Source organism: Vicugna pacos, chromosome 7 (genome assembly GCF_048564905.1).
Source record: "Vicugna pacos chromosome 7, VicPac4, whole genome shotgun sequence".
Lineage (NCBI taxonomy): Eukaryota > Metazoa > Chordata > Mammalia > Artiodactyla > Camelidae > Vicugna > Vicugna pacos.
Window position 1 is genome coordinate 5,464,065 of NC_132993.1, and position 25,051 is coordinate 5,489,115.

The 25,051-nt window shown below is 39.5% G+C and overlaps 1 protein-coding gene and 1 pseudogene across 1 annotated transcript; both read right to left on the bottom strand.

The window, feature by feature from the left end:
- Window positions 1-3,913: 3,913 nt before the first annotated feature.
- Window positions 3,914-5,693, bottom strand: GIMAP2 (GTPase, IMAP family member 2). Its single transcript, XM_015252281.3, has 2 exons — window positions 5,666-5,693; window positions 3,914-5,071 (listed from the first exon to the last, which is right to left on the bottom strand). Exons 1-2 carry the CDS (start codon window positions 5,691-5,693, stop codon window positions 4,065-4,067), a joined length of 1,035 nt encoding a protein of 344 aa, XP_015107767.2. The 3' UTR covers window positions 3,914-4,064.
- Window positions 5,694-18,992: 13,299 nt separating this feature from the next.
- LOC107035158 (large ribosomal subunit protein eL29 pseudogene) lies at window positions 18,993-19,456 on the bottom strand (annotated as a pseudogene).
- Between the last annotated feature and the right edge of the window lie 5,595 nt (window positions 19,457-25,051).

The window sequence follows — 25,051 nt, forward strand, 5'->3', positions numbered from 1 at the left end:
CCAACTCTAGTTTTTCCGTCTTCTCTCAAGATGGTCATGAGAACGAGGTCAGCAAAAGAGCCAGCTGTGTCATGGACAGGCTACAAAAGGACTGGACCTAGGACTGGTCAGATCACCAACCTAAACCACATAAACTTTCTGGAGTTGACTGTCCCTATGTGTGGGAAGGAGGGCTGTCCTGAGCCCTAGTCTACTGTCTGGGACCTGCTTTTTCATCTCTTTCTTTCGGTCCACTTTTTTCAGGTAGAGAAGAGACTCAGCCTCCACTATTTCCCATTCTTTTTTTCAGGTACAGAGTCTCTCGAATGTCTGACACGCTAGTTGTTTCCATTCAGCTTTGTTGAAGGCAGGTGTCTCTCGTTCTGCCACTAGATCAGAAGGTCCAGGACTAGCATGACACAAGTTTGGTGTCCAGGGCACACCATGTAAGGAGGCAATCACCGCCAAGTTCACTCAAGTGCCAACCCTACAGGTGAGTGACGCTGAGGGTGAAGACTGCTTTAAGACTGAGGTGTATATGGCTCCTCACTAGCCTCACCCTAGTCCAAGCCATGTAGATCAGTCTTGACCAAGACTTTGATACCCAACATGTACTGCTCATGAAGATGCTTTCAGTGCCTCTTGCACAGATCCTCACCATTCAGGGTTCTCACGCACGCATGTGGCATCTTCCTTCAACCACTTGTAACTCTTTGCCTGAGGGATTACCTGGTTACCAGAGGATGCTTGGCTCTTGCATGGAGCAGCCTGAAGTCATCAGAGAGCTAATGTCCCCAGGAGCAGACCTCAATCCATGACAGTTAGAAGTTAGTGGATAAATACTCCAATTTCCTTGCTTATTAAATTGTCCACTGCCCACCAAATGAGATTACTCTGAGATGTGTTCTGTGCCAATTGCTGAGGTCCCCAGCAGGACAGAGACCCAGATGTCTATGTTGGGAACCCCTCCATCATTGTCTACAGGGGTTATATGCTGCTCAGTACAACTTGGGTTGGCTCCTTTCCCTTCCCTGCCTTACATTCCCACATCCCTACTAGTGCTTTCTAGGATCTCCTTCCTATCCAGAAGTAACTGGTTCCATTTCCCCCAGCATTCCTATTAGCTTTTGATTATTTGCCATTGTCTCTGGGTTTGATCCCCTGTCATTCAGACTTGCCATCCGTTGTGGAAACCTATCTAAGGCCAGAAGCCCTGAGACTCTTGGGTGTCAGAACTATCCGGGACTCCTTCTTCTCCTCCCTGCCTCCACTCTTCCTTCTTTCCCTTTCAGAGTTACATGTTCATTGTTTTCTTCTCTACCCTTATAAATCCAGTAAAAATGACCTAGAATGAAAACATCCTTCCTGAGCAGTTCAACCCTTCTGGGATCATTGGCATGGGCAGAGCTCAACTATTAGCATCCCCAGGGCCACAAAGGAATAAGAATGATCCAAATATCATCTCAGGAGAAGAGGTTATAGGGAAATAACTTCTTCAATGAAATACTTACTATCTGAAAGACATTGGCCCCACTATGCCCCAGCATTTAGAAGCACTATTTCAGCGTCATATAGATCCTAGCTTCTTTTTTGTGGGGGAGATGAAGGTTGTGGCGATCAAGATTTACTTGTTAGAAGTATCAGCCAAGCAGGTGTTATCCAGGATTCAGTCTCACAGGACAAGAACCAGGCAAGCTTCCTAGTTTGACAGAATAACATAAAAGGAGATGGAAATTTATAAGCCAAATCAGAAGTTAAAATGCTATGTGTTTCATCTTCCAGTGTTATGTACAATGGGACACTGAAGTCAAAGATAGAGAATAAAAGTTCTGAGTGAGAGAGATGCAAACATTAACACAAACCTAGACTTAAGTGAGAACCTAGGATGAATTTCAACTAATAAAAGACAAAGAAAGAACTCTGGTATGGGTATATTTGAAGAAATACCAGCATGACATTAAAGACAAATGAATGGGGAGAAACACTCAGAGAAAATGTGTAGGACATGAAGAAAAAAGGACTGAGAATAGAATTTCAATTACCTTATAATTCTGGAACCACCAAGGGGAAAACAGTGCAAATGTTTAAAAAGTGGGACGATAGCTGAAAATTGTGTTTCTATTAAAGACAAGCTGCAGAAGGTTTGAAAAAGAAAAAAAATCAATTAAAATGAGGGATTTTTTTGCTTCTGGTTAAGTTGGAGAAAGATTCAAAAGCGCTCAGTGTCCACACTGACAAGAAGAATTGGACAGAATAAAAACATACTTCTCTAAAAGGAAATCCTCCTACACTGCTGGTGGGAATGTAGTTTGGTGAAGCCATTATGGAAAATAGTATGGAGATTCCTCAAATAACTAAAAATGGACTTACCACATGATCCAGCAATCCCACTCCTGGGCATATATCTGGAGAGAACTCTAATTCAAAAAGATACATGCACCCCAATGTTCACAGTATCACGATTTACAGAAGCCAAGACATGGAAACCACCTAAATATCCATTGACAGATGACTGGATAAAGATGTTGTGGTATATTTATACAATGGAATACTACTCAGCCATAAAAAATAATAAAATAATGCCGTTTTCAGTAACATGGATGGACCTGTCATTCTAAGTGAAGTAAAAGCCAGAAAGAGAAAGAAAAAAAACCATATGATATCACTTATATGTGGAATCTAAAAAAAAAAAAGACACAAATGAACTTATCTACAAAACAGAAACAGACTCACATTGAAAACAAACTTATGGTTACCAAGGGGTAAATGGGGTGGGAAGGGATAAATTGAGAGATTGAGAAGACATTGTTAAAAACAGGCAATAAAATAGAACAGAGAAAACATAAAGGAGAAAAATCAAAGTTAGAGTTTCATAAAATTTAATAAAATTAAACCTCTAGCCAGGCTGATGAAACAAAAAGAAATAATCACAAGTTACCAATATCAAAATTCAAAGAGGAATGATCACTATTGTTCTTGTATTTATTAAAGAGATAATAAAAATATTTTATGTTTCTGCAAATAAATTCAACAATTTAAATATAATGGAAAAATCCCTTGAAAAGTACAGCTTACCAAGATAAGCATAAGAAGAAATAAAAAATCACAACAGCCAATAGCCTTATATATGGTTAAAAAAAGAATTCGTAATATTAGTTTCCTAGGAAAGGCTTAATTTAATATGTGTTTGCGTTTGGGGATCAGAGAGCTCAGAATCTGCTCTTTAACTTTATCAACAACCCAAGGTTGAGTTTCTTGATCTCAAGATTGATGTAGGCATTTATTTTGGGGCAGCTCTGCCTTCCGTGTTTGCCTGTCCTCATGGCTCTCAACTCCCCTTTTAGCTTCACATCATTTTTAGGTGGATTGTTTGCTTCATCTTTGGAGTTTTCTTTATTTTCTAGTGAGCTTGTCAATCATAGAGATTTTGTTTACTTTTAATTAATTCAACTTCTATTTGCATTTAATGATGCTTCAGGAGATCCAGTCTGCCATCTTGTATGGAGTGTAAAGCCTCTAGGTATGTTTCAATGCTAACTGTGACTGGGGGCCAGGGATGAAAGCTGGCTGAGCCTCTTTCAGTGGTAAGCAAATTTGATGCACATAAAACAGACTATTGATGTGTGAGTGTATCTGTGTGTGATTGTTGAGCATGAATTTGTTGTGTTACAAAAATTAGCCGTGCGTCCACTTACCATCTGCTGAGGATAAAACCATAGAACAGAATTAGAGATGTGACCTCAGGAACTTTACAGTTTACTTATTATTGTTATTTTGTTATAGTTACTAGAAATTTTATTATTATTTTTGTTGTATTCAGTAGAAATAGTAGTAGTATAAAGAAGAAAAGGGGTTTTCAGGAACATAACACTGATTTTAGAGATTTGCAAATGAGAGGAAGTTTACGCTTATAACTTTCAAAAGATTTTGACATTATATTTCAAAACAAACAATAACTTAAAATAATTTGGTTCATCAACAAATAGGATGATGTTAAGATTTAAAGACAACAGAATCGCAAACATGTACTCAGGCACTGTTTTTCACCCCCTTTACAACAGTGAGTAAGGAATTACTATCTGTAACTATAATCTATGAGTCTTGCAGTCCAGTTGCCTGGTTTTTCTAAAAATTATCATTAATTTGGGGGGTATAATTAACAGTAAGCCGCAGAACAAATTGCATATATGAAAGGGTAAACGATAAAAGAAATTGCACATTCTGTGCAATACACAGAAGAACTGAATTAACAATTTGACAAACACCTGAATACACAATAAAATACACAATAAAATATACATTACTGTTTTGACTAGGGCTTTTCTTAGGCAATTTGCTTTGGCCATGGTTGTGCAACAGCTCAGAATTTCCACATACTTTATAAAGCTCCCTTTGAAATCTTTTAATCTATTCTCTGACTGCAGAGGTCCAGATTGTGACCCAGTCACTAGACTATACAGCCTGTTGGTATAGTGGTCACCCCTTTTCGCCATCACGGAGCTCTCAATCAAGTCCATCAGCTCCTTCACTTGGTCATCCCGATTGCTCCCTTCAGCACGGTTATTAAAGGTACACACTCGCCCCCAACATGCGGCCACCAGCGTGCTTAAGGCTTTGTTATTGGAGCCATGGATGTAATCCATCAAGGAGTCTCCCTTGAGGTCTTCCTTGCGGGTGAAGAGGACAATTGTGTGTCTCATAGCATCCTCTCCAAAGATCTCCTTCACCCTCTGCACAGCCTGCTGATCTTTCGTGGTGAAGCGGCCCAGCTGTGTCACCAGGAGCAGCACGTGGGGTCCTGGTGCAGAGAGTAGGCAGCACCTCTGTACCTCTTTGTACAGAGAATCACAGTGGTACTTCTCAGAAAACATATCTGGTGTGTCAATAATGACCATCTCTCTCTCCCCCCAGCTTTCCCGACTTTTACTGCAAGTCTTAGTCAAGGACTGGGCACTCAGCCTGGACTCAAATGCCTGCTTCCCAAGGATGCTGTTCCCTGTAGCACTTCTGCCAGTCCCTGTTTTGCCCACCAGAATGATTCTCAGCTCTGATCCTCTGGTGTGTGGAGCATGTTGACTCTTGGTAGATGGTCCTATTAAGAGCAAGTGTACTTTGTTATTACCATACTGATCATACCAATGGAATATTTGTAATGATAATGAAAGATCTGGGAAAAGATACTCTCACAATGTATTTATGGAATAGAAGCTAACTCTATTATCAGATAAAATAATGATTTTTAAGACATCTAGAATTCTCTAGGTCTGTGGGCACTGCCCTTTTAGGAGCCTAGAAAAACATACTTGGGGGATGAGATAGACTTGGAAACATACCTTATTACTTAAAGGTTGCCGATACCACTCAGTTCTGGCCCTGTAAAGGACAAGTTTTCTGAGGATCAGAGATGGGTAGCCAAGACTGGGTTCCGTCTCCAGGTGGGATAAGTAACCTGCCTCTGTTCCAAAGAGAGATGACTCCTCTGCCTTTGGCTGGGCGGAAGTGTGGTCATGACCACCAATGAAACGGCTGGACCAGGGAAGTGTTGGAATGAGCAGTGTGAAATCATTCTGTCTAATGAAGAAACAGCTGATAGCTTATACTTTGCTTGGAGAGGGTAGCATGATTTTTATATAAAATAGGCCCAGAATATGGTAAAACTGGTGCACACATGTAGTCACTTTCTTACCAGACTGACTGCATTCATTTTGGCCCATTGCTGTTCCTAAGGGACAGAGAGAACAGAGACCAATTAAAAAATATATTATTATCATTATTATTATTATGTTAGGGGCAAATAACTCTATAACTTTATTTTAAACTTTATTTATATTTAAAATTTTTATTCAAGTGTAGTTGATTTACAATGTTAGTTTCAGGTATACAGCAAAGTGATTCAGTTATATATATACATACACATATATATTTTCTTTTCAGATTTTTTCTGTTACATGAAAAATGATTTTTTAAAATTGAAGTATAGTCAGTTTACAATGTTGTGTCAATTTCTGGTGTATAGTACAATGTTTCAGTCATACATGAATATACATATGTTTTCATATTCTTTTTCAACATAAGCTACTACAAATATTGAATACAGTTCCCTGTGCCATACAGCATAAAACTTATTTATCTATTTCATATATACCAGTCAGTATCTGCAAATCTCGAACTCCCAATGTATCCCTTCCCACCCCCTTCCCCGCTTGTAACCATAAGTTTGTTTTCTGTCCGTTTCTGTTTTACATATAAGTTCATTTTTTTTTTTTTTTTTAGATTCCACATGTGAGTGATATAGTATGGTATTTTTTTTTCTCTTTCTGGCTTACTTCACTTAGAGTGACATTCTCCAGGGCCATCCATGTTACTGCAAATGGCATTATAAAAATGATTATTTTTTAGTTCTGACTCATGAAAGACCCTTATATTTCCAGAGCACATTCACAGTCCTGCTTTGCTTGCTTACAGGAAGCTGACGAGATGGGGGAATGAGGATTACTATCTCTATTTTACAGAGAAATTGAATCACTTGCTCAGCATCAACCCAGTGAGTCAGAAAGTAGGCTTCATTTGTCAGCTACACCTACTTCTTATTTCCACACCCACCTCATCTAATTTTTTTCCTTCCTTCTCAGGACTCTCCTGCCCCTTCTCTTGCTTTCCTTGGCCACACACCTCTGCTTTCCTCATGTCCTTTCCAGGTCTGCCTTGGGTCCGAGGTCCAGACACCTCTTTCCTTTGCTCCTTCCCCTCCTCTTCCCATCTTTCCTTCTCCCTGTCTCCAACCCTCCTCCCTTCATTCCGAGTCCTTACCCAAGAGACACAAGGAAGTAAGAACATGACTCTGGAAAAGTACATTATCCTTTAATCCAGAAACACACTTCAGTGGATCCATTCATTACTTGAATTTTCACTCATTCCTCAATCATGAAGAAGTCTTACCGTTTAGTTCTGTTTACTATGCAGAGAGAAGTATCTTAAAACCACGGCCTCAACCAAAGACACAAGGCACTGAAATATGACCATGTATTGATCGAATTCTTCACAGTTAGCATTTTTACTGGCTCTATGCTAAGGAAATTCTCTTTGTGAGTAAACTAAATTACATGAAGTTTACATTTCCCATAAACTGGCTTCACTTAAGTAGAAAGTCATCACTCTAAATTATTCCCCTTAAAATAGGGCACATTTGTTTCAGAAAATTATTTTTTCGGGCTTAGTCAGAGAACTGGAAATCAAGACTGCAGAACTTCTTGTGAATGTGGGCTTAACTGATTTACTGTCGAAAGGAACAGATGGCTTCCTATTGAAACCTGTGACTTGCCAACTCTGCCCCGAAGAGAAAACAAAAAACAAAACACACAAAACAAACACCTAGTCTGCCTTCTTCCTCTCTTCAATCTCCACCGAGCTTCCCCACTGCAAAAGAGCCCCACCACATGCCTGTGTCTGAAACTCTCGTTTAAAAAAATAAACAGTTAAAGTGGGAAAACTTAATCAAGAGTTGTTTGTTTACGTGTGGACTGCCTTTTCTAGGCAATAGTGAAAAACCAGTGTTTAAATCCTTTAAACTAGACAGGAAAGCAAGGGCTGCTGGGGCTGCTGGTAGATCTGATTTCTTTCTCCCTGGGCTGTGTCCTCACAGTTTCGGGTTTGCCTGGGTACAAACCTCCCTCTTCCCCCACCCGCAGGGGAAATTACACCTCATGCACACTGGTAGCAGTTACTGTTCTCAAGACTAAAGGCCAATGCTGCTGTGGGGGCAGAAAGAGCGGGGGCGGGGGGCGCACAGCACAGGGAGCTGTGCAGGAAGGGGGAGGGTACAGAAAGAGGAACCCAGGAGATACTCGTGTTGTCTGAGTCTGTGAGGAACAGTCACCATCACGAACGCATTTTGAAATAACTCGCTTATGACTTCCCTGCCTTCCCTTCCGGTCCAGCTCTGCAGTGTCAGGGAAGCACCTCTGGGGAGCAATGATCAGGGCAGTGGCTACAATAACAATCTGAGCGCCACATTAAGGAAGAATGACCCAAAGAGTTAAAGTTGAACTCACTCAAACGCTCCTTTTCCTTATTTATATGACATTCCCCAGAGCCGGGGAGAGAGGATATGGGACTTAGATTGCCTTTAAATATCCCATTTGAATTCTTCCAGAACCGTTACTGCTGCAGTCTCCTGCTTAATATAAGTAATCTCTTCCTAAAAACAAAACATTCTGTCAAAACACTAACAAGACCTATTTCCTATGGTTTTATATGAAAACAAATATAATGCAATATCAAACCCAAAGCCCATCAATTTTCTAAATCACATATAAAATTCAGTAAAGCACCTATATAAAAACATTTTTAATAAAATATTTAAAATATTGTTTTTTAATCCCCCAGATATTTTTGGTTTACAAAAGAGAGTTATTGGAGAATGTAAGTATCCTGACAAATAGTTCCATTTTAAAAATGAGCAAAGGATCTGAATAGATTTTTTCCAAAGAAGACAGGCATATAGCCAACAGGTACATGAAAAGTTGCTCAACATCACTAATTATCAAGGAAAGACCAACCAAAATCACAATGAGATATCACCTCACATCTGTTAGGATGACTGTTATCAAAAAGACAAGTATTGGTGAGGATGGAGAGGATTCCAATGTTGGTGGGAATGTAAGTTAGGAAAGCCACTATGAAAAATGGTATGGAGGCACCTAAAAAAAAAATTAAAAGTAGAACTACTGAATGATCTAGCAATCCTCCTTTCTGGGTAGATATCCAAAGGAAACAAGTCAGGATTTTTGAGGTGATATCTGCTCTCCCATATCCATTGCAGCATTATTCACTAGCCAAGATATGAAAAAAAAACTAAGTGTCCATCAATGGATTAATGGAAAAAGAAGAGGTATAAGCTGTATAGACTAGAATATTATTCAGCCATGAGAAAGGAGGAAATTCTGTTATTTATGACTATGTGGATGAAACTTAGAGCATTATGCTAAGTGAAATAAGTCAGACAGAAAAAAACAAATGCTCCACATATAAACTCACTTATATGTGGAGTCTAAAAAAAGAAAGTGGAACTCTTTAGAGCTTAGAGAGTATAATGGTGATTACCAGGGGCTGGAGGTTGAGGGAGATGGGGAGATGCTGGTCAAAGAATAAAAACCTTCAGTTATAGGATAAGTAGGTTCTGGGGATTCAATGTACAGCATGGTGATGCTAATGATAATACTGCATTGTGTATCTGAAAGTTGCTAAAACAGCAGATCTTGGTCATTCTCACCACATACACAAATAAAGTAACTGTGCGGGATAAAAGATGTGTTAATTAACGTGATTGTGATCATCATTTCACAAAGTATACATATATCAAATCATCACATTGGACACTTTAAAAATACGCAGTTTTATTTGTCAACTACATCTCAATAAAACTGGAGGAAAGAATTAAAAATTAAAAAATTAAAAATAAATACAGACAGCAAGTGAGTGTGTGGAATAACCAGAACTCTGCATTGTTGGTAAGAGTGTAAAATGCTACAACAACTTTGCAAAATGGCTGGCAGTTTCGGTGTCATTCACTAGAATATTATGTCTTTCTATATGTAGAGGACATATATTTCTTGTCAACTTTATTTCTGAAGATTTAAGTTTTTGTGTTGCTATTTTAAATCAGAATTTTCTCTTTCACTCTGCTTTCTAAAGCACTTCTATTTTGTACAGAGGAGTACAATAAGGAGTGCTGCATACCAGGAATTAACACATTATAAACCAACTTCAATAAAAAAAATTTAAAAATTTTTTAATTAATTAACTTTATATCTTGCCAATTTACTTGTTTCAGTATGTCTAAAAATAGTTTGCAAACATTCCCATTTACCATCACATCAAAAAGAATAAAATGCCTAGGAATAAACCTACCTAAGGAAACAAAGGACCTGTATTCCAAAAACCATAAGACACTAAAGAAATTGAAGACAACACAAACAGATGGAAAAATATACCATATTCTTGGATTGGAAGACTCAATATTGTTAAAATGGCCATACTATCCAAGGCAATATACAAATGCAATGCAATCCCTATCAATCCCTGCCAATGATATTTTTCACAGAAATGGAACAAAACAAATTTTTTTAATTTGTATAAAAACACAAAAGACCCAAATAGCCAAAACAATCTTGAAAAAGAAGAGTGGAACTGGAAGAATCATACTCCCTGACTTTAGACTATACTACAAAGCTGCGGTAATCAAAACAGTATGGTACCAGCACAAAAACAGACACATAGATCAATGGAACAGGATAGAAAGACCAGAAATAAACCCACGCACTTATGGTCAATCAATCTATGACAAAAGAGGCAAGAATATACAATGGAGAAAAAACACTCTTTTCAACAAGTGGTGATGGGAAAGCTGGATAGCTACATGTAAAAGAAAGTAGAACATTCTCTAACACTATATACAAATATAAGCTCAAAATTGATTAAAGACCTAAACATAAGACCAGATACTATAAAAGAGGCAGCACACTCTTTGACATAAATTTCAGCAATATTTTTTGAACCAGACCCTAGAGTAATGGAAATTAAAGCAAAAATAAACAAATGGGATCTAATTAACCTTCCAAGCTTGTGTACAGCAAAGGAGATCATAAACAAAACAGAAAGCAACCTACAGACTGGGAGAAAATATTTGCAAATGACACAGTTGACAAGGGACTAATTTCCAAAACATACAAATAGCTTATACAGCTTAATATTAAAATACCAAACAACCCAATCAAAAATGAGCAGAAGACCCAAACAGACATTTCTCCAAAAAAGACATCGAGATGGCTAAAAAGCACATGAAAAGATGCTCAGTATTGATTATTATCAAAGAAATGCAAATCAAAACTACAATGAGATATTACCTCACACCGGCCAGAATGGCCATCATTAAGAAGTCTGCAAATGATAAAGGCTGGAGAGGGTGTGGAGGAAAAGAAACTTCCCCTCCTACACTGTTGGCGGGAACATAAATTGGTGCAGCCACTATGGAGGACGGTATGGAGGTTCCTTTAAAAACTAAAAATAGACTTGACATATGACACAGCAATCCCACTTCTGGGTATATATCTAGAGAAAAATATAATTCAAAAAGATACATGTACCTCAGTGTTCTTAGCAGCACTATTTACAATAGCCAAGACTTAGAAACAACCCAAAAGTCCATTGACAGATGAGTGGATAAAGAAGGTGTGTATAAAGTGTGTGTGTGTGTGTGTGTGTGTGTATTATATATATAATGGGATGTGACTCAGTCATAAAAAATAAACTAATACCATTTGCATCAACATGGATGAACCTAGAGGTGATAATATTGAGTGAAGTAAGTCAGAGAAAGGTAAATATCATATAATATCACTTACATGTGGAATTTAAAAAAGATACAAATTCTATTTACAAACCAAAAACAGACTCACAGATATAGAAAACAAACTATGGTTACCAAAGGGGAAAGGGCAGGGAGGGATAAATTAGGGGTTGGGGATTAACAGACATGCATTACTACATTATAAAATAGGTAAACAACAAGGACCTACTGTACAGCATGGGGAACTATATTCAATTTCTTGTAATAACATATAATGGAAAAGAATCTGAAAAGAAAAAAATGTATGTATATATATGTATAACTGAATCACTTTACTGTACATCTGAAACTAACATTGTAAATCAACTACACTTGAAAAAAAATTAAAAAATTTTTTCACTTCTTTTGATTATCTTGGGATTTCTAGGTTTGTCGAAGACTCAGCTGCAAGTAGTGATACTTTATCCCCTTATTTCTCAAAGTGGACCTTCTATTGCTTTTCCTTGTATAATTTCCATTGGTTATTGCCATTTAAAAAGTGAGCTAATTTTGTTTTTTACTTTTTATTTTAACTTCATGGCACCTAATATCTTATCATTGACACTGATGCTGGATTTTGGCATTTAATTAGTTTATTTTGAAATCAGTATAGTCCACTTCTTGCAGCCTTATTTCATTAAAGTCTTTTTATCTGAGGTGTAAGTTTGTAAAAATGTCTTTTCATGTTGATTGCAACAATTCCATGATTTTTTCTTTTAACCTATTAATATTGTAAATTATATTAATACATTTCCCAATATAGGTGGTATATGTGTGTGAGTATTAAAGTCTGGGCTCCAAGGAACGCAGACTGCTGAGATGGAGACAGGTATGCAGGGAGTTTATTTGGGAGCCATCTCAGGATTAACACCTGAGCTGGGAGGAAAGAACACAGGATCAGGCAGAGGGAACTTAGACTGTGATGCTGTTACAACAAATGCCCACTCCACAAAGATGCAGAGATCTAAAGTCTGGTTGCACCTTTAGAGTGAAGGTGAGTGGCTGTGCTTTATAATCCCATTTGCCGGTTTTTGGATGAAAACTTCCCCTGGGAAGGACTTACATAAGGCATCTCTCCTCAGCACAAGCCAATTTCTGGACGGAGCTGACAGCTAGCAGCAACCCCTGCAGCTGGAGAAATAGAACCTTCTGTTTTTATACCATTCCTCTAGGTTTTGAGGGACAAATATTATTCTTCATTACTGGGCCATCTGAAGAGAAGTCCCAGCATACTTTTAAAGACATCCCTGATGAAATTTCTTCTTGGCAATGATGTTCAATTGAATGTTCTGTGATGACAAAAATGTTCAATATCTTCATTGTTCAGCGTGGTAGCCACCAGCCACATGCGACTATTGAGCCCTTGAAATGTGGTTAGTGTGGTGGAGAAAATGAATTTTAAATTTTATTTAATTTTAATTCATATAATTCAATGATCTCATGTGGCTAGTGGCCACCATATTGGACAGCACAATTATAGAGTATATCCTTTTTAATAAGATAATACAAAACATTATGTTTGTTGATGGAGAGGGGTGCACAGGTAAAAATATGGTAAGAAAATGCAAAGTAAAAGGAATAAATTGTTTAACACCAAAGAAATTTCTCAAAACTGGAATAGGGAGGTTTTCATTGAGAAACTTAAAAATTGAAGTGGTCTCTTTTAGGCCTGTTGCGATTTTTGCTCTACTAAGCAACTCTCTATTTTCAACTCACTATTATGTTTTAATCAGTAAGAATTCAGAGAATGTTTAACCTCAAGTTATCCCTCACCATTCAAACACCCATAATTTGAATATTTTCTATACACAGCTTTACCCAAAATTCATTATTTGGATTGAAAACCCATATAGCAAATCTGACTGTGCATGTAAATCATCTGACTGTGCATGCAATGACATTGCATGTGAGCCAGGGAAAGAGGATATAGAGTGAACTGTGGGCCTATCTCAGTTGCTTTCTGACAGCATCATGTCTCGTACCCATGTTGTTTGGATGTGTTTTTAATTGTTGGAATCATATTCTCCATATCATTAAGTAAAAATTTATCCTATGAAAGGTTAAATATACATTATGAATTCAAATTACACTCCCAAATTAAAAGAAAACAAGATAATTTAAAACATGTTTATGTACTGATTAGAGTTGCTTGAAAGAGATTTGATGCTTGAAAAGATATGTGGACCCCAATGTTCACAGAAGCATTATTTACAATAGTCAAGATATGGAAGCAACTTCAGTGTCCATTCACAGATGAATGGGTGAAGATGTGGTATATATATGTGTATATATATACATACAGTGGAATATTACTCAGCTATAAAAAGAATGAAATTCTGCCTAGTGAAGTAAGTCAGTCAGAGAAAGTCCAATACTATATGTTTACACTGATATGTGGAACCTTAAAAATAAATAATATAACAAAATATAGATAGAGAGAACAAACTTGTGGTTACCAGAGCGGGGAGGGGTCGGGGGAGGGACAAGATAGGGGAAGGAGATTAAGAAGTACAAACTCCTAGTTGTAAAATAAACAAGATACACGGATGTAATACACAGCACAGGGAATATAACCAACAGCTTATAGTAACTTTAAATGGAATATAATCTATAAAGAGTTTGAATCACTGTGTTGTACACCTGAAACTAATATAACATTGTAAATCAACAACACTTCAATCAAAAAGAGAGAGAAGAAAAAGAAAAGAGGTTTGGTGAGAGAGGAGGGAAATCAAACACCAGTCACAATGGCTGTTCAGTGTGTGGGGTGAACTGATGAAGCTGGAAAGGAACAGTGATGCCTGATGTCCAGAGTTTCATGGAATTGGTGGGGGCAAAGCAAAGCAAAGCAAAACAAGAACTCAGTGAACAAATGAATAAACCTCAACAAACAAACAAACAAAACCAACCTGGATCTTTTTAAAGAGGCTGAATTTAGTGACTTGTCCACTGAAAAGTGTGAGGAACTGTTAGCTTTACATGGCAAAGAACTTACTGTCAGAGACCTGGTCCCAAATGATGCTCACAGTTTTAAGAAGGGTCAAACTCATGGAATAAGTGTGAGGATTTATGACGAAATTTTTAAATTAGAAAAATTTTCAAGAAAATTTACATCAAACAAATGGCACTAACAGAAGCATTCCACTAAAAGATGTGATTACAGCAGTGTTACGTTACCAAAGGAGGCATGTCTGCAAGCAAGGGAACACAAAGAGATGCCTATTTTGAGTTTTATTCCATTGCATTGCTTTGTCTATGGTTTTAGATGATGGCTTACAATCATCTTCTTCTGGAGTTGATGGTACATCACGTCCCATGATGTAAAGCTAGTTCCCAGCTCCTCGGAATTGGACCTGGGCCTACCCCAGGGATGGACTGTTCCACCCACTCCTTTACCAGCTCATCCCCGCAGTGTCACCCCCACTGAATAACCGCTGTGACTGCTTACCTGCTCTTTGATTGCCCTCCTCTCTTAGTGCACAAAGCTGACCAATAACTCCTTTAAATTCCTCTGACTTTACATTACTGTGGTGAACGCTGGAATCAAAACCACCAGGAGTAAAGTGCTGTCACCTTGGTGAACAGTGAAGACATTCCACCTCCAGCAGATACAACACAGAGAAGAATCGAGGAACACAGCTGACAACCAGAGAGGCACAGACATGTGGCTCTAGTCCAGTGTCCCAGCCATTTGAGCCACTCCTACCGAAGCCCCGGGCTTCATGGAGCAGAGGCACCTGGCACCTTCTGTGCTCTGCTCGACTTCCTGACACACAAAATAATGAGCATAATAAAACTGTTGTTTTATGAGTTTTGGAGTGATTTGTTATACAGCAGTAGATAATTGGCTCACCTGAATAGATTCCTAGAAATGAAATTGCTAGACAATTGGTAGATTCATTTGCAATTTTGATAGATGCTACTAAATTGTCCACAATAAAACAATTTAACCAAATTAGTTATACCAGCATTTTATTAATTCCCCCATATCCTTGCTCATGGTTTTATCTGTCAATTTAATTGATGAAAAATTATATCAGTGTGATTTTTATATGTGTTATGAAGTACGAATGTGGTGAATCATTTTTCCTCTGTTGAAGATCTATAACTTTTAAAATTAATGTCTGTCTTATAAATCTGTTGCTCATGTTTAAATTCTCTTGTTAGTCTTTTTGATATTGATTTGTTCTTTACACAGCCAGAAATGATCATCTTATCCTCTTGGATTTTTTTTAAATCCAATTTTGTTCACTGTTAGTTTATTGTGACTTGTGTCTAAAAGAATATGAAATAATCACAATATGGTAGGTTTCTTTAACTTGTTCTTAACTTTTGTGGTAATACCACAGTGTTTCCAGTTAAACAAAGTGCAGGCTTTGAGGTTGAGATGGAAATTTTTATTATGGTAAGAAAGTAATCAATTATTAGATGCTGAATTTTACCAAAGCAGATAGGAAGGAAATTTTTCTTTTCATCAGCTAAGGAGATGACAGAATTATGTTTCTCCTTGGCTTTATAAAACATTAAATTATATGAAAGTATTCCTGATACTGAACCATCTTTGCATACTTGGGACAAATTTTTATCATTTAAGGTATTGCTGGATTCTATCTGTTAATAGCTAATTAAGAATTTTTGCATTTCTTCATGAGTGATCTTATCCATTTCTAAAACAAAGTAATTCTTCTTCCTTTGATTTCCCTGGTTCTAGCTGTATCTAGTTTGGGTGTCTCATCTTCCTTCCTTCCTTCCTTCCTTCCTTCCTTCCTTCCTTCCTTCCTTCCTTCCTTCCTTCCTTCCAAATTTCTCAGTCTTATGTTTTTCTGAATAGATACTTCCTCTCTAGAAGCATTCTGGTTCTATCTTTTCAGAAAATAAGGTTTTTACCATCACCACCTTTCCCCATCACCTCTTACTTTCTTAGGCAAGCCTGACATTGAACAAAGACTATAGCATGGTAAATGTTATTAAGGAAAATGCCAGGGTGCATTGGGAGTGTGTAAGAGATAAGCTAAATTAACCAGAGGTGGGTAGTCAGAAAAGACTGCTTAGAAAAAGACTTGGGGTTGAAGTTTCACGGTCCCAGCTGTGAGCTGTGTGAAAAGCAGATTCAAAAGCCCTGTCCTTTATCTTGCTTTGCATGCTCTGCATTTGGATATCTTTTGCGGGGGGGTGTCCTCCTCAATGTCCTCTTTCACTTCCTTTGCCTCCCCACCCACCCCATCCCCTCAGTGCATGAAAGCAGAACTATTGTGGCTCAAGTGAGCTTGTAGAAGGACCCTATTTGTGAAATTTGGGGTGAGCCCACTGAGGTCTCCACCCAATCTATTTCCTGGCCCCTCCCCTGGGCTCAGGAAGCCTGTCCACCCTTCATTTCCTTTCCAACCACTTCCTACACGAAACTCTTATATTTTTCAGGTTTGTTCTATGTTCAGCTATATCTTGAGAAGAATTTGGTTTCCGGGTGTTTTCTTTTTATTTTAACCAAAAGTGAAAAATAACTGTTTCTATCATATCTGTGAAAGGAAACCACAACCCCAGAGCTGCACCTGAGGCAAGCTTCATCCTCTGAGAGGGCAGAAAACCAACTGACCTGGTGTCATCTGAAGGGACTGAAGTCCCCCTGTGCCAAACATGAACCTGCCCACTCTCCCTGAGCTGTCATTCCTCTCTTCCGAGTAAAGCTCTTCCACCAGGAGAGTGGTTAGGTAAAGATAACAACACACAGGGAGAGACTGTCAAAGAGGTCAAAGGGACTGAACATAGATCGAAATAATTCCAGCGAAGAGTTGAAGGTCCAAGTCCTCAAACACCAGGTGTAGGCTGGAAGATTCGTTCGCTGTAGTCTATGACCCACTGCTCTCAGACATGCAGGATCTTTTAAAAGAGGCACCTCAGGTCTCACTTGCTACCAGATCCTGGGTTTGGATATCATTCACAGAAATTGTAGACAAAGCTCAATTTGCTCTAGTTCTAACTTGCCATCTTCCTCCTGCCCCCTACCCCCAGTTTTAATAACCCAGAGCCCATCAGGGACCATAGATGGCCAAAACACATCCTTTGTATATATATGCAACGGGATTTTGGCCCCTGACCACAATGGCCACTGACCAGTTATGTGTCCTTGGGCAAATATGACCCTAATTTCCTTCATCTTAAAATGGGAAAAACTTAAACTACTTATAGGATTGTCAGAATTAAACGGAAAAATGCATGTAAAACCTGTAGCCCCAGTGCCTAGCACAACAGTTTCCAAACCTTAGCCTGCATCAGAATTGCCCGAAGAGCTTGTGAAAACATATATGGCCAGGCAGCACCCCTGGAGTTTCTGAGTTAGTAGGATTTGGGTGGAGCCTGAAGAGTGGGATTTCTACAAGTCCCCGGGTGACACTAATGCTGCTGGTCCAAGGACTGCATTTTGAGACCGCATGTCATCATTTACATTGTTGAGGTTGGGTTACCATCATGTCTGGGCTCCAGCTGTAGAGCTGAAGCCCTGTGCCCAGCTGCAAACAGCAGTAAGAGGTTTATCTCTGAGGCACCTTAACTTTCTGGCTTTGCTCCCTACATAGGACATTTAGGCCATTTCTTCACTGTCCAAAGCACCCCTACATTTTCTTTCTTTTAGGTCCATCTTAGATGAGAGGGTCCAATGCTGACTTTCCCAACTAAAACATTTACATTTCAGATGTGCTTTGTTTCTCCCCTCTAAGCTCCCCCTCTAGCTGATTTAATCAGAGGTGAAGGACCTTCAGAAAATGCCTTAGCTCAGTGGTTCTCAATCTTTACCATGCGTCAGCCTCACTTGGATGGTTTGTTAAAACACAGATTGTTGGACTTCACTCCCAGAGTTTCTGGTTCTGTAAGTTTGAGATGGAGCCCAAGACTCTGCATTTCTAACCCATTTCCAGTTCATGCTGCTGGTCCATGGCCCACACTTTGAACCACTAGTCTAATCACAGTAAGTCTACAAAGTAGCTAGCAGTACTGGTTTCCATGGCTCTGGGGACCATCAGAGTAGGTAGTCATTTACATAAAGTCAGATGTCTCTGATGTGTTTGTCACGTGTCAGAGTATGATGTAAGGGGAAAAAGAAGAAACCAATGTGGCTTCATCTCTACAGGTGTCCTCATATGTTAATGAAAAGACAAAACCAACATATGTGGAAAATGGAGTCCAAGAAACAATGTCTGATTAACAGGGGTGGAGGATTGATCAGATCTCAAGCTGCCATGTAGGAGGTCATAGAGGAGATTTTCACTAAAGGATGGGAGGATGGGATGTGTGGAGAGCTTTGGGGACAGACAAATAGACAGGTGGGAGGAATGAAGGCTTGACGGTAGAAGTGTTTCATGGGTGGGAAAAAGTACACAGCTAAACTGTGAAACAGATGCCTCTGCCATGTGTTTAGTTACTTGTGGCTAAACACTGTGCTTTATATCTCCTTCTCATTTCATACTTACAGCCATACTGGGAAGTAGAGATTATTAGCTCCATTTTTTTTTTGACTGACAGATCCTGCCTCAAGTTTATTTGTACAAACAGCACAGGTAGACATGAACCCCATGCAGACAGCAGCACAGGGGTCACACTAGTCCTTCTATTCTCACATCAGAGATGAAAGCCTCTACTCTGGAGCCTCTGTGGGGGCCTGGGCACCTTTGGGAGCCTGAGCTGCAGCTGCAGCTGGAGCTGCGGCCTTGGCCTGAGCCTTGGCCTTGGCCTTTGGCTGACAGAGCCTGAGACCCTTGGCGGTGCTGCAGACATGAGCACGTTTCCTGAGCTTGGGGTGAACAACGTCGGCAAGTCAACTGAGCTCGCGGCTGCCGCCCTGTGGGATCTTGGGCTTGACCTCCTTGGGCTTTCCGAGAGCCTTGATGGCCTCAGCACGTGCGCTTGTGGCCTTGGTGTTGCTGGCCTGCATCTCCTTCAGGCCCTCCTTGCTGTGCTTCTTGGCAGAGCGCATGTTCCTCAGGAACTTGGGGTCCACCCCCTTAAGAGATTCGTATCGTTGTGGTCGGGGTTTTTGATGCCACTTCTGTGCCATTTTCAGGACTGGCTGTGTGTGGTGTGGTTCTTCAGCTAGGCCATGTCTGCACCGGAGCCAGGAGATCCCGAATCACCTGGGACAGGAAGAGAAAGAGCTATTCGCTCCATTTTAAAATAAGTAAAAACATTATTCAGAAAGTTGAACAATCCGACCAGCGTTACTCAGGGAATGAGTGTGAGGCCAGTGCCTGGAAGGGAACTTTCAGGACCCCAAGCCTATCGCTTGTCTCTCATTATAAGGTAGCCAAATAGAAAGTCTGCAGCCTGATGTAAATCTGTCGATTCCAGGCCAGGAAGCACACACTGACCTATAGTTAGGGTCTCTTGAGCAACAGACACATGATAAGGCTGGGTTGCAGGAACCTCAATTTAGTAAATGACGGTCACATTTAAGAAGTGAAACTGGTGCTGGGGAAAGGGGGTGGGAAGGGGTAAATTTGGGAGTTTGAGATTTACAAATGTTAGCCACTATATATAAAAATAGATTTTTTAAAAGTTTCTTCTGTATAGCACAGGGAATTATGTTCAATATCTTGTAATAACCTTTAATGAAAAAGAATTTGAAAACGCATCTATGTATGTATATGCATGACGGGGACATTGTGCTGTACACCAGAAACTGACACACTGTAACGGACTGTGCTTCAGTTAAAGGGAAAAAAGAAGTGAAACTGAGGTAAGAGAGAAGTTACCATCTAGCTACACAAACTCCCGTTTTTCTCCCCCTTCCTTCTTTTTTTCTTACTTCCCCAGCCATGTGTTACCCAGTATTAGTCTGCGTCTCTCTCTCCCACTTTCTTTCCTTTTTCTCTTTCTTGCACAATGTCTTTTAAACAATCCTGACCCCAGTTCCGTACCCCACTATGTCAGGGATTCTAAAGTACGCAGCCTTACAAGAACACACCCTTCCTTTCGATCCTGGCTCGGGGTCCTGAGAGATTCCAGAACTGAAGGTCACAGGGAGGAGGGCAAAGGCACTAGCTTTTCTGGAAAGGCTGCTGTAGACTCTGCACAGGCTGCTCCTCAGAGACCTTGCTCACAAAAGTACACACACACACACACACACACACACCCCGTGGTCCTCAGCTCCCAACCTGTTCACAGCCTCTCCTGCTTTCTGAGGATTAGCACCTCTATGGAGGAATTTGCTTCAGAGGTTAATTTAATCTAGACACTGGGCAATGATTTCCTTTTCCAAGAGATGAAGGACATTTTGGGGAGCAGGCAGACTGTTAGGCTAAGGTGGTCAGAGAGGACTGCAAGAGCCTCTTCCCTGTAAGTGTGGCCCCCTGACCCTAAGACATGCTCACACAGGGACAGGAATTTGAATTCCTGCCTAGGGAACTGTATTGGTGTTAACAAACCATTGGAGTGTATTAACTCTAAAAGCCCTTTTCTACTGCATTAAAATATATAGGAACTTTTTTTTAGCCTTCCCCTAAAGTCATCTCTGTCTCTCCCTATTAATACATGAGATCGTCCCCCTGAGTATTACCACAGTACGAATTATGACTATGAGTGACTTAAGAAATTTTCCATCAGCACAGTGTTGCTGGTTTCCCCCTGTCAGCCCCCTCAGCGTTGGACTTTCTCATGTTGCCTCAGCATTTGTGCCTCCTGTTAAGACACAGGAAGTGAAAAGAACACGAGTCTGAGGGTCAGAAGATGAAGGTTTTGGGCATCAGGAAGCCACTGTGCTTTCTGGGCAAGACTCATAAAGCCTCTGAGTGGCACTTGTTTACAGATAAAGTGAAGATTGTGGCAGAGGATCTAAGGTCTCATCCTACTGGGACCTTAGAGTTCCCCAGGGCTTCTGACCTCACCCTGTGAGCATGAGAGCCCTGCTCACCCAGGAGCTCAAAATGCAGCCCAAGACCCCAACGAGGCTGACTCGATTCTCAAGGAGCTGGGCAGAATGCAGGTGTAACCCTGCAGGGCTGGTTCAGAGGGCTAGCCATCCCTGCTTGGAGACCCTAGAGGGTGACCAGACCAGTGAGGGACAGTGACAAACTGGGAAGCTTGGAGCAAAGGGCTCTGGCAGAGAAATATCAGTATAAGTCATCTGGTCCTGGGATTTTGACTCCATGTTCATCAGAGGAGCGTTGAGTTGGAGACATTTAAGGATAAATTAAGTCAACTTAATCTACCTTTTAGCACAAAATAATCAAGGAGGCAGGGAGTGCACAGCCCATTCCTGGTACTTCAGGTCTTTTTCTCATCTCCCTGCAAAGCAGAACATACATTCAAACGCCCCTGAATTCTTACCTTTCCTCTGTCAGCAGCGGGAGCAAACTCCGTCTAGGAGATACTGAACAGTAATAGAAAGATCAACATTCAGTGATGTCCCCTCTTCCAAGGGCTCAACACAGGGTTGGGACCAAGTCTTCCAAGGTCTCCATTTCTCCCCTTGGCAGTTTGTTTGATGACGGGTTCTCCATCACCCTCTAAAGTTTGTACCCTTAATTAGATATTATCAAAAGGTCAGAAATAACAGAAGTAAAACCAATGAACCACTGAAGTAGTAAGCAGTAAAAGATTATCTTGCACTCACCAAAAATATAGTTTGCAAGCTGGGAGCACTCAGATCAAACCATGGGAGAAGCTCAGGACTATGTTTTCACATAGCAGCTGAGGTAATGACAAGGCAGTGACTATTTATTCTTTATAGCAATAGGCTAGAATATTAGGATTTTCTTAAATGATAGGGAATTTGTTAGTGATTATCTCATATCAGTTTTGGGGAAGTTTAATTTTTGCTTATGGTTTCCAGAAGCATAAGCAAGAAATGGCCCAGTTCGTTAGTCTTGCAAAATTAGCTAAATTAAGCTTTGTATCACTACTGGTTTTATCTACTCTGGGAGTTTCCAAGCCTGGTTTCTGGTTGTTTTTCACTTTAACAGTGTGATATGAGGTTTTGTTCATGTGCATCTCAGCAAGTCCCCGGAAAGTCTGTGTGTACAATTGAGGTTAGACCAGTTACCAGAACTGCTGTAGGAACAAGACTGCTGGCAATCGACCTGTGTATGCAGCCACACTGCCTCTTGTCTTTGCCACAGCTGATTTCTATCTCACCTCCTCTATCATTTGTCTTTCCTGTCACATAATGTTATGGTCACTTCACAGGAGAGAGTTAGAATGTTGTGTCATGTGCCCGACCCTGTCCATGAGACAGTGCTCAGAATGAGAGAAAGCAGGTGAGCAGGGATGAAGAGAGGTCTCACCATGGAGAGATCTGATCTCAATGTGGAGATCTCACAGAACAGTTTTTCTCCCCAAGTCAAGAATGACACCCAACGAGGGGGATCAAGATGACAGAGTAGGAAACTGTGGAGCTCATCTCTTCCAACAAACACAACAAAAATACATCTCAATATGGAACAAATAGTTACCATATGATTTGGGATTCCCGCTTATGAGCATATATTCAGAAAAGATGAAAACACCCTAATGTTCAATGTTCATGGCAACACTAGTTATAATAGCTTAGACATAGAAACAGCCCATATGCCCATCTACAGACAATTGATTTAAGAAGATGTTGTATATATATATACTCACACACATATATGCACACACAATGGAATATTACTCAGCCATAAAATGAATGAAATATTGCCATTTGCAACAATGTGGATGCTAGAGATTATCATACAAAGAGAAGTAAGTCATATAGAGAAAGACAAATATTATATGATATCACTTACATGTGGAATCTCAAAAATAATACAAATGAATCAATATACAAGACAGAAACAGACTCACAGACATAGAAAACAAACTTATGGTTACTAAAGGAGAAAGAGAGTGGAGAGGAATATATTATGAGTATGGAATTAACAGATACAAACTACTATATATAAAACAGACAAACAACAAGGATTTGCTGTATAGCACAGGGAACTGTATTCAGTATCTTGTAATAAACTATAATGGAAAATAATCTGAAAAAATATATCACTGAATCACTTTGCTGTATACCTGAAATTAACAATACTGTAAATCAACTATACTGTAATAAAAAAAGAAAAAATAAACAAAGAACAACAAACAAACAAAAAAAGAATAACACCCAAGATCTCCAAGTGACCTAAGAATATCTTTTGATTAAAAGAAGCAAAGCATTATTGATTAACTTCAATTCTTAATAAGTTTATATATTTATATATTTAAAATTAAAGAGTAAACTTTAAGAGAATAAAAATATAACCTATAATTTGCAGCATAAAGGGAGATTAAAACAATTAAGTAATCTAATCTAAAAGGCAGAACACAGAAAAAAGAAAAGAAAAGAAACAAAATCAAAGCCCATGCTTATAGTTTAATACTGAAACACCTGAAGTTTTCCCTTGAAAGTCAGCAAGGATATTCTGTACCACCACCTTTATCCAATATTACACTAGCTGTCTTAGCCAAAGCAATAAGACAAGAAAAATTAGTCATACCATTTAGAGAAGAAAAAAACAAATCTGCTACTACTTACAGATGGTGTAACTGTCTGAAGACCCTCTCAGGCTGGTGCTGGCCTGAGGGTGAAGCAGGAGTGTCTTCCTCTGAGTCTCCAAACTCACACCAGGGCCTCACTCAGAGAAGGCACAGCAATGAGCATTTTGGACTCTCTCTGGAGCAAATAAATGACCATTTACTTGGAACGAGTTCTTCTACCCTCATTCTGCCTGTCAGCCTGAGCTGAACGTGTAACTAGAAGGGCCAGAGCTTAGGTTGTAGACAAGTAGGCTAAACAGGTGGGCATAGTTTGTTGAATGTGCACAACTGTTCATGTTGTGATGGAATCTGTCAGCCCTGTTTCTAGGAGATTACTGCTTACTGGAAATTTGGAAAATAACTGTTTCTTTGGTATGTTTTTAAAAATTCTTGTTCTAGTTTAACCATTTAAAAATATTAATTGTCCTTTCCATTTCCCAATTAAACCTCACGAAATAACACAGTGCAAAAATAGGCAAATACTGAGAATATGGGCAAAACTGGGCAAATACCACTAGAAGACCAGAAAACAGAATCCTTTATAGTCAAGTGGGGCTATACTGCACAAATTCCCCCATTCAGCATCTCACTACTCAACCTTCAACCCTGCATCTCAAGTTTGACTTGAGGGGGTACTGCCTTCATATGATCTCCTTAGGGCCATGTGGGTGGGATGGTTCTCCTATCACTTAGCACAGAAGTGCAAACCTGGCCTCCTCATGTGCCTAACACTTTCTCAGGCCCATTCCTTTCTCCCTCTCAGATCCCGTGCCTTATTCCCTACAACCATGCCTCAATGTGTTAGTAAATATTTAACATATATTAAACCAGGGGTTTTATGGAGTCATTAATTAATAAAACCCTACATGAGTGATTCTCAAGAGCTAAAAATATAAGTACCAGAGCAGATTTGCAGAAGAGACACATTTGATGGTGAAGAGAGCAGATTAAAAATTTGGCTTTCAAATCCTGCAGAAATCCTATGTTGTCCTAATAATATAGATGACTTACTGCTAGTCTGAAATCAGAATTATAAATTATAAAATGGGAAAGCAAATTAGCATTCATTTATAGAATTCTTCTATGCAAGCCCTACCTCATTTTACACATGGTTAAAATCATCAAGCTTTATAAGGTCTCTGGTCAAACTGTAAC

Coding starts and splice junctions, on each gene's coding strand:
- GIMAP2 (XM_015252281.3), bottom strand. CDS start 5,693: ATGGGCCAAAATGAATGCAGTCAGTCTG. Junction 5,072..5,665: donor AAATGAATGCAGTCAGTCTG/GTAAGAAAGTGA, acceptor TGCTCTTAATAG/GACCATCTACCAAGAGTCAA.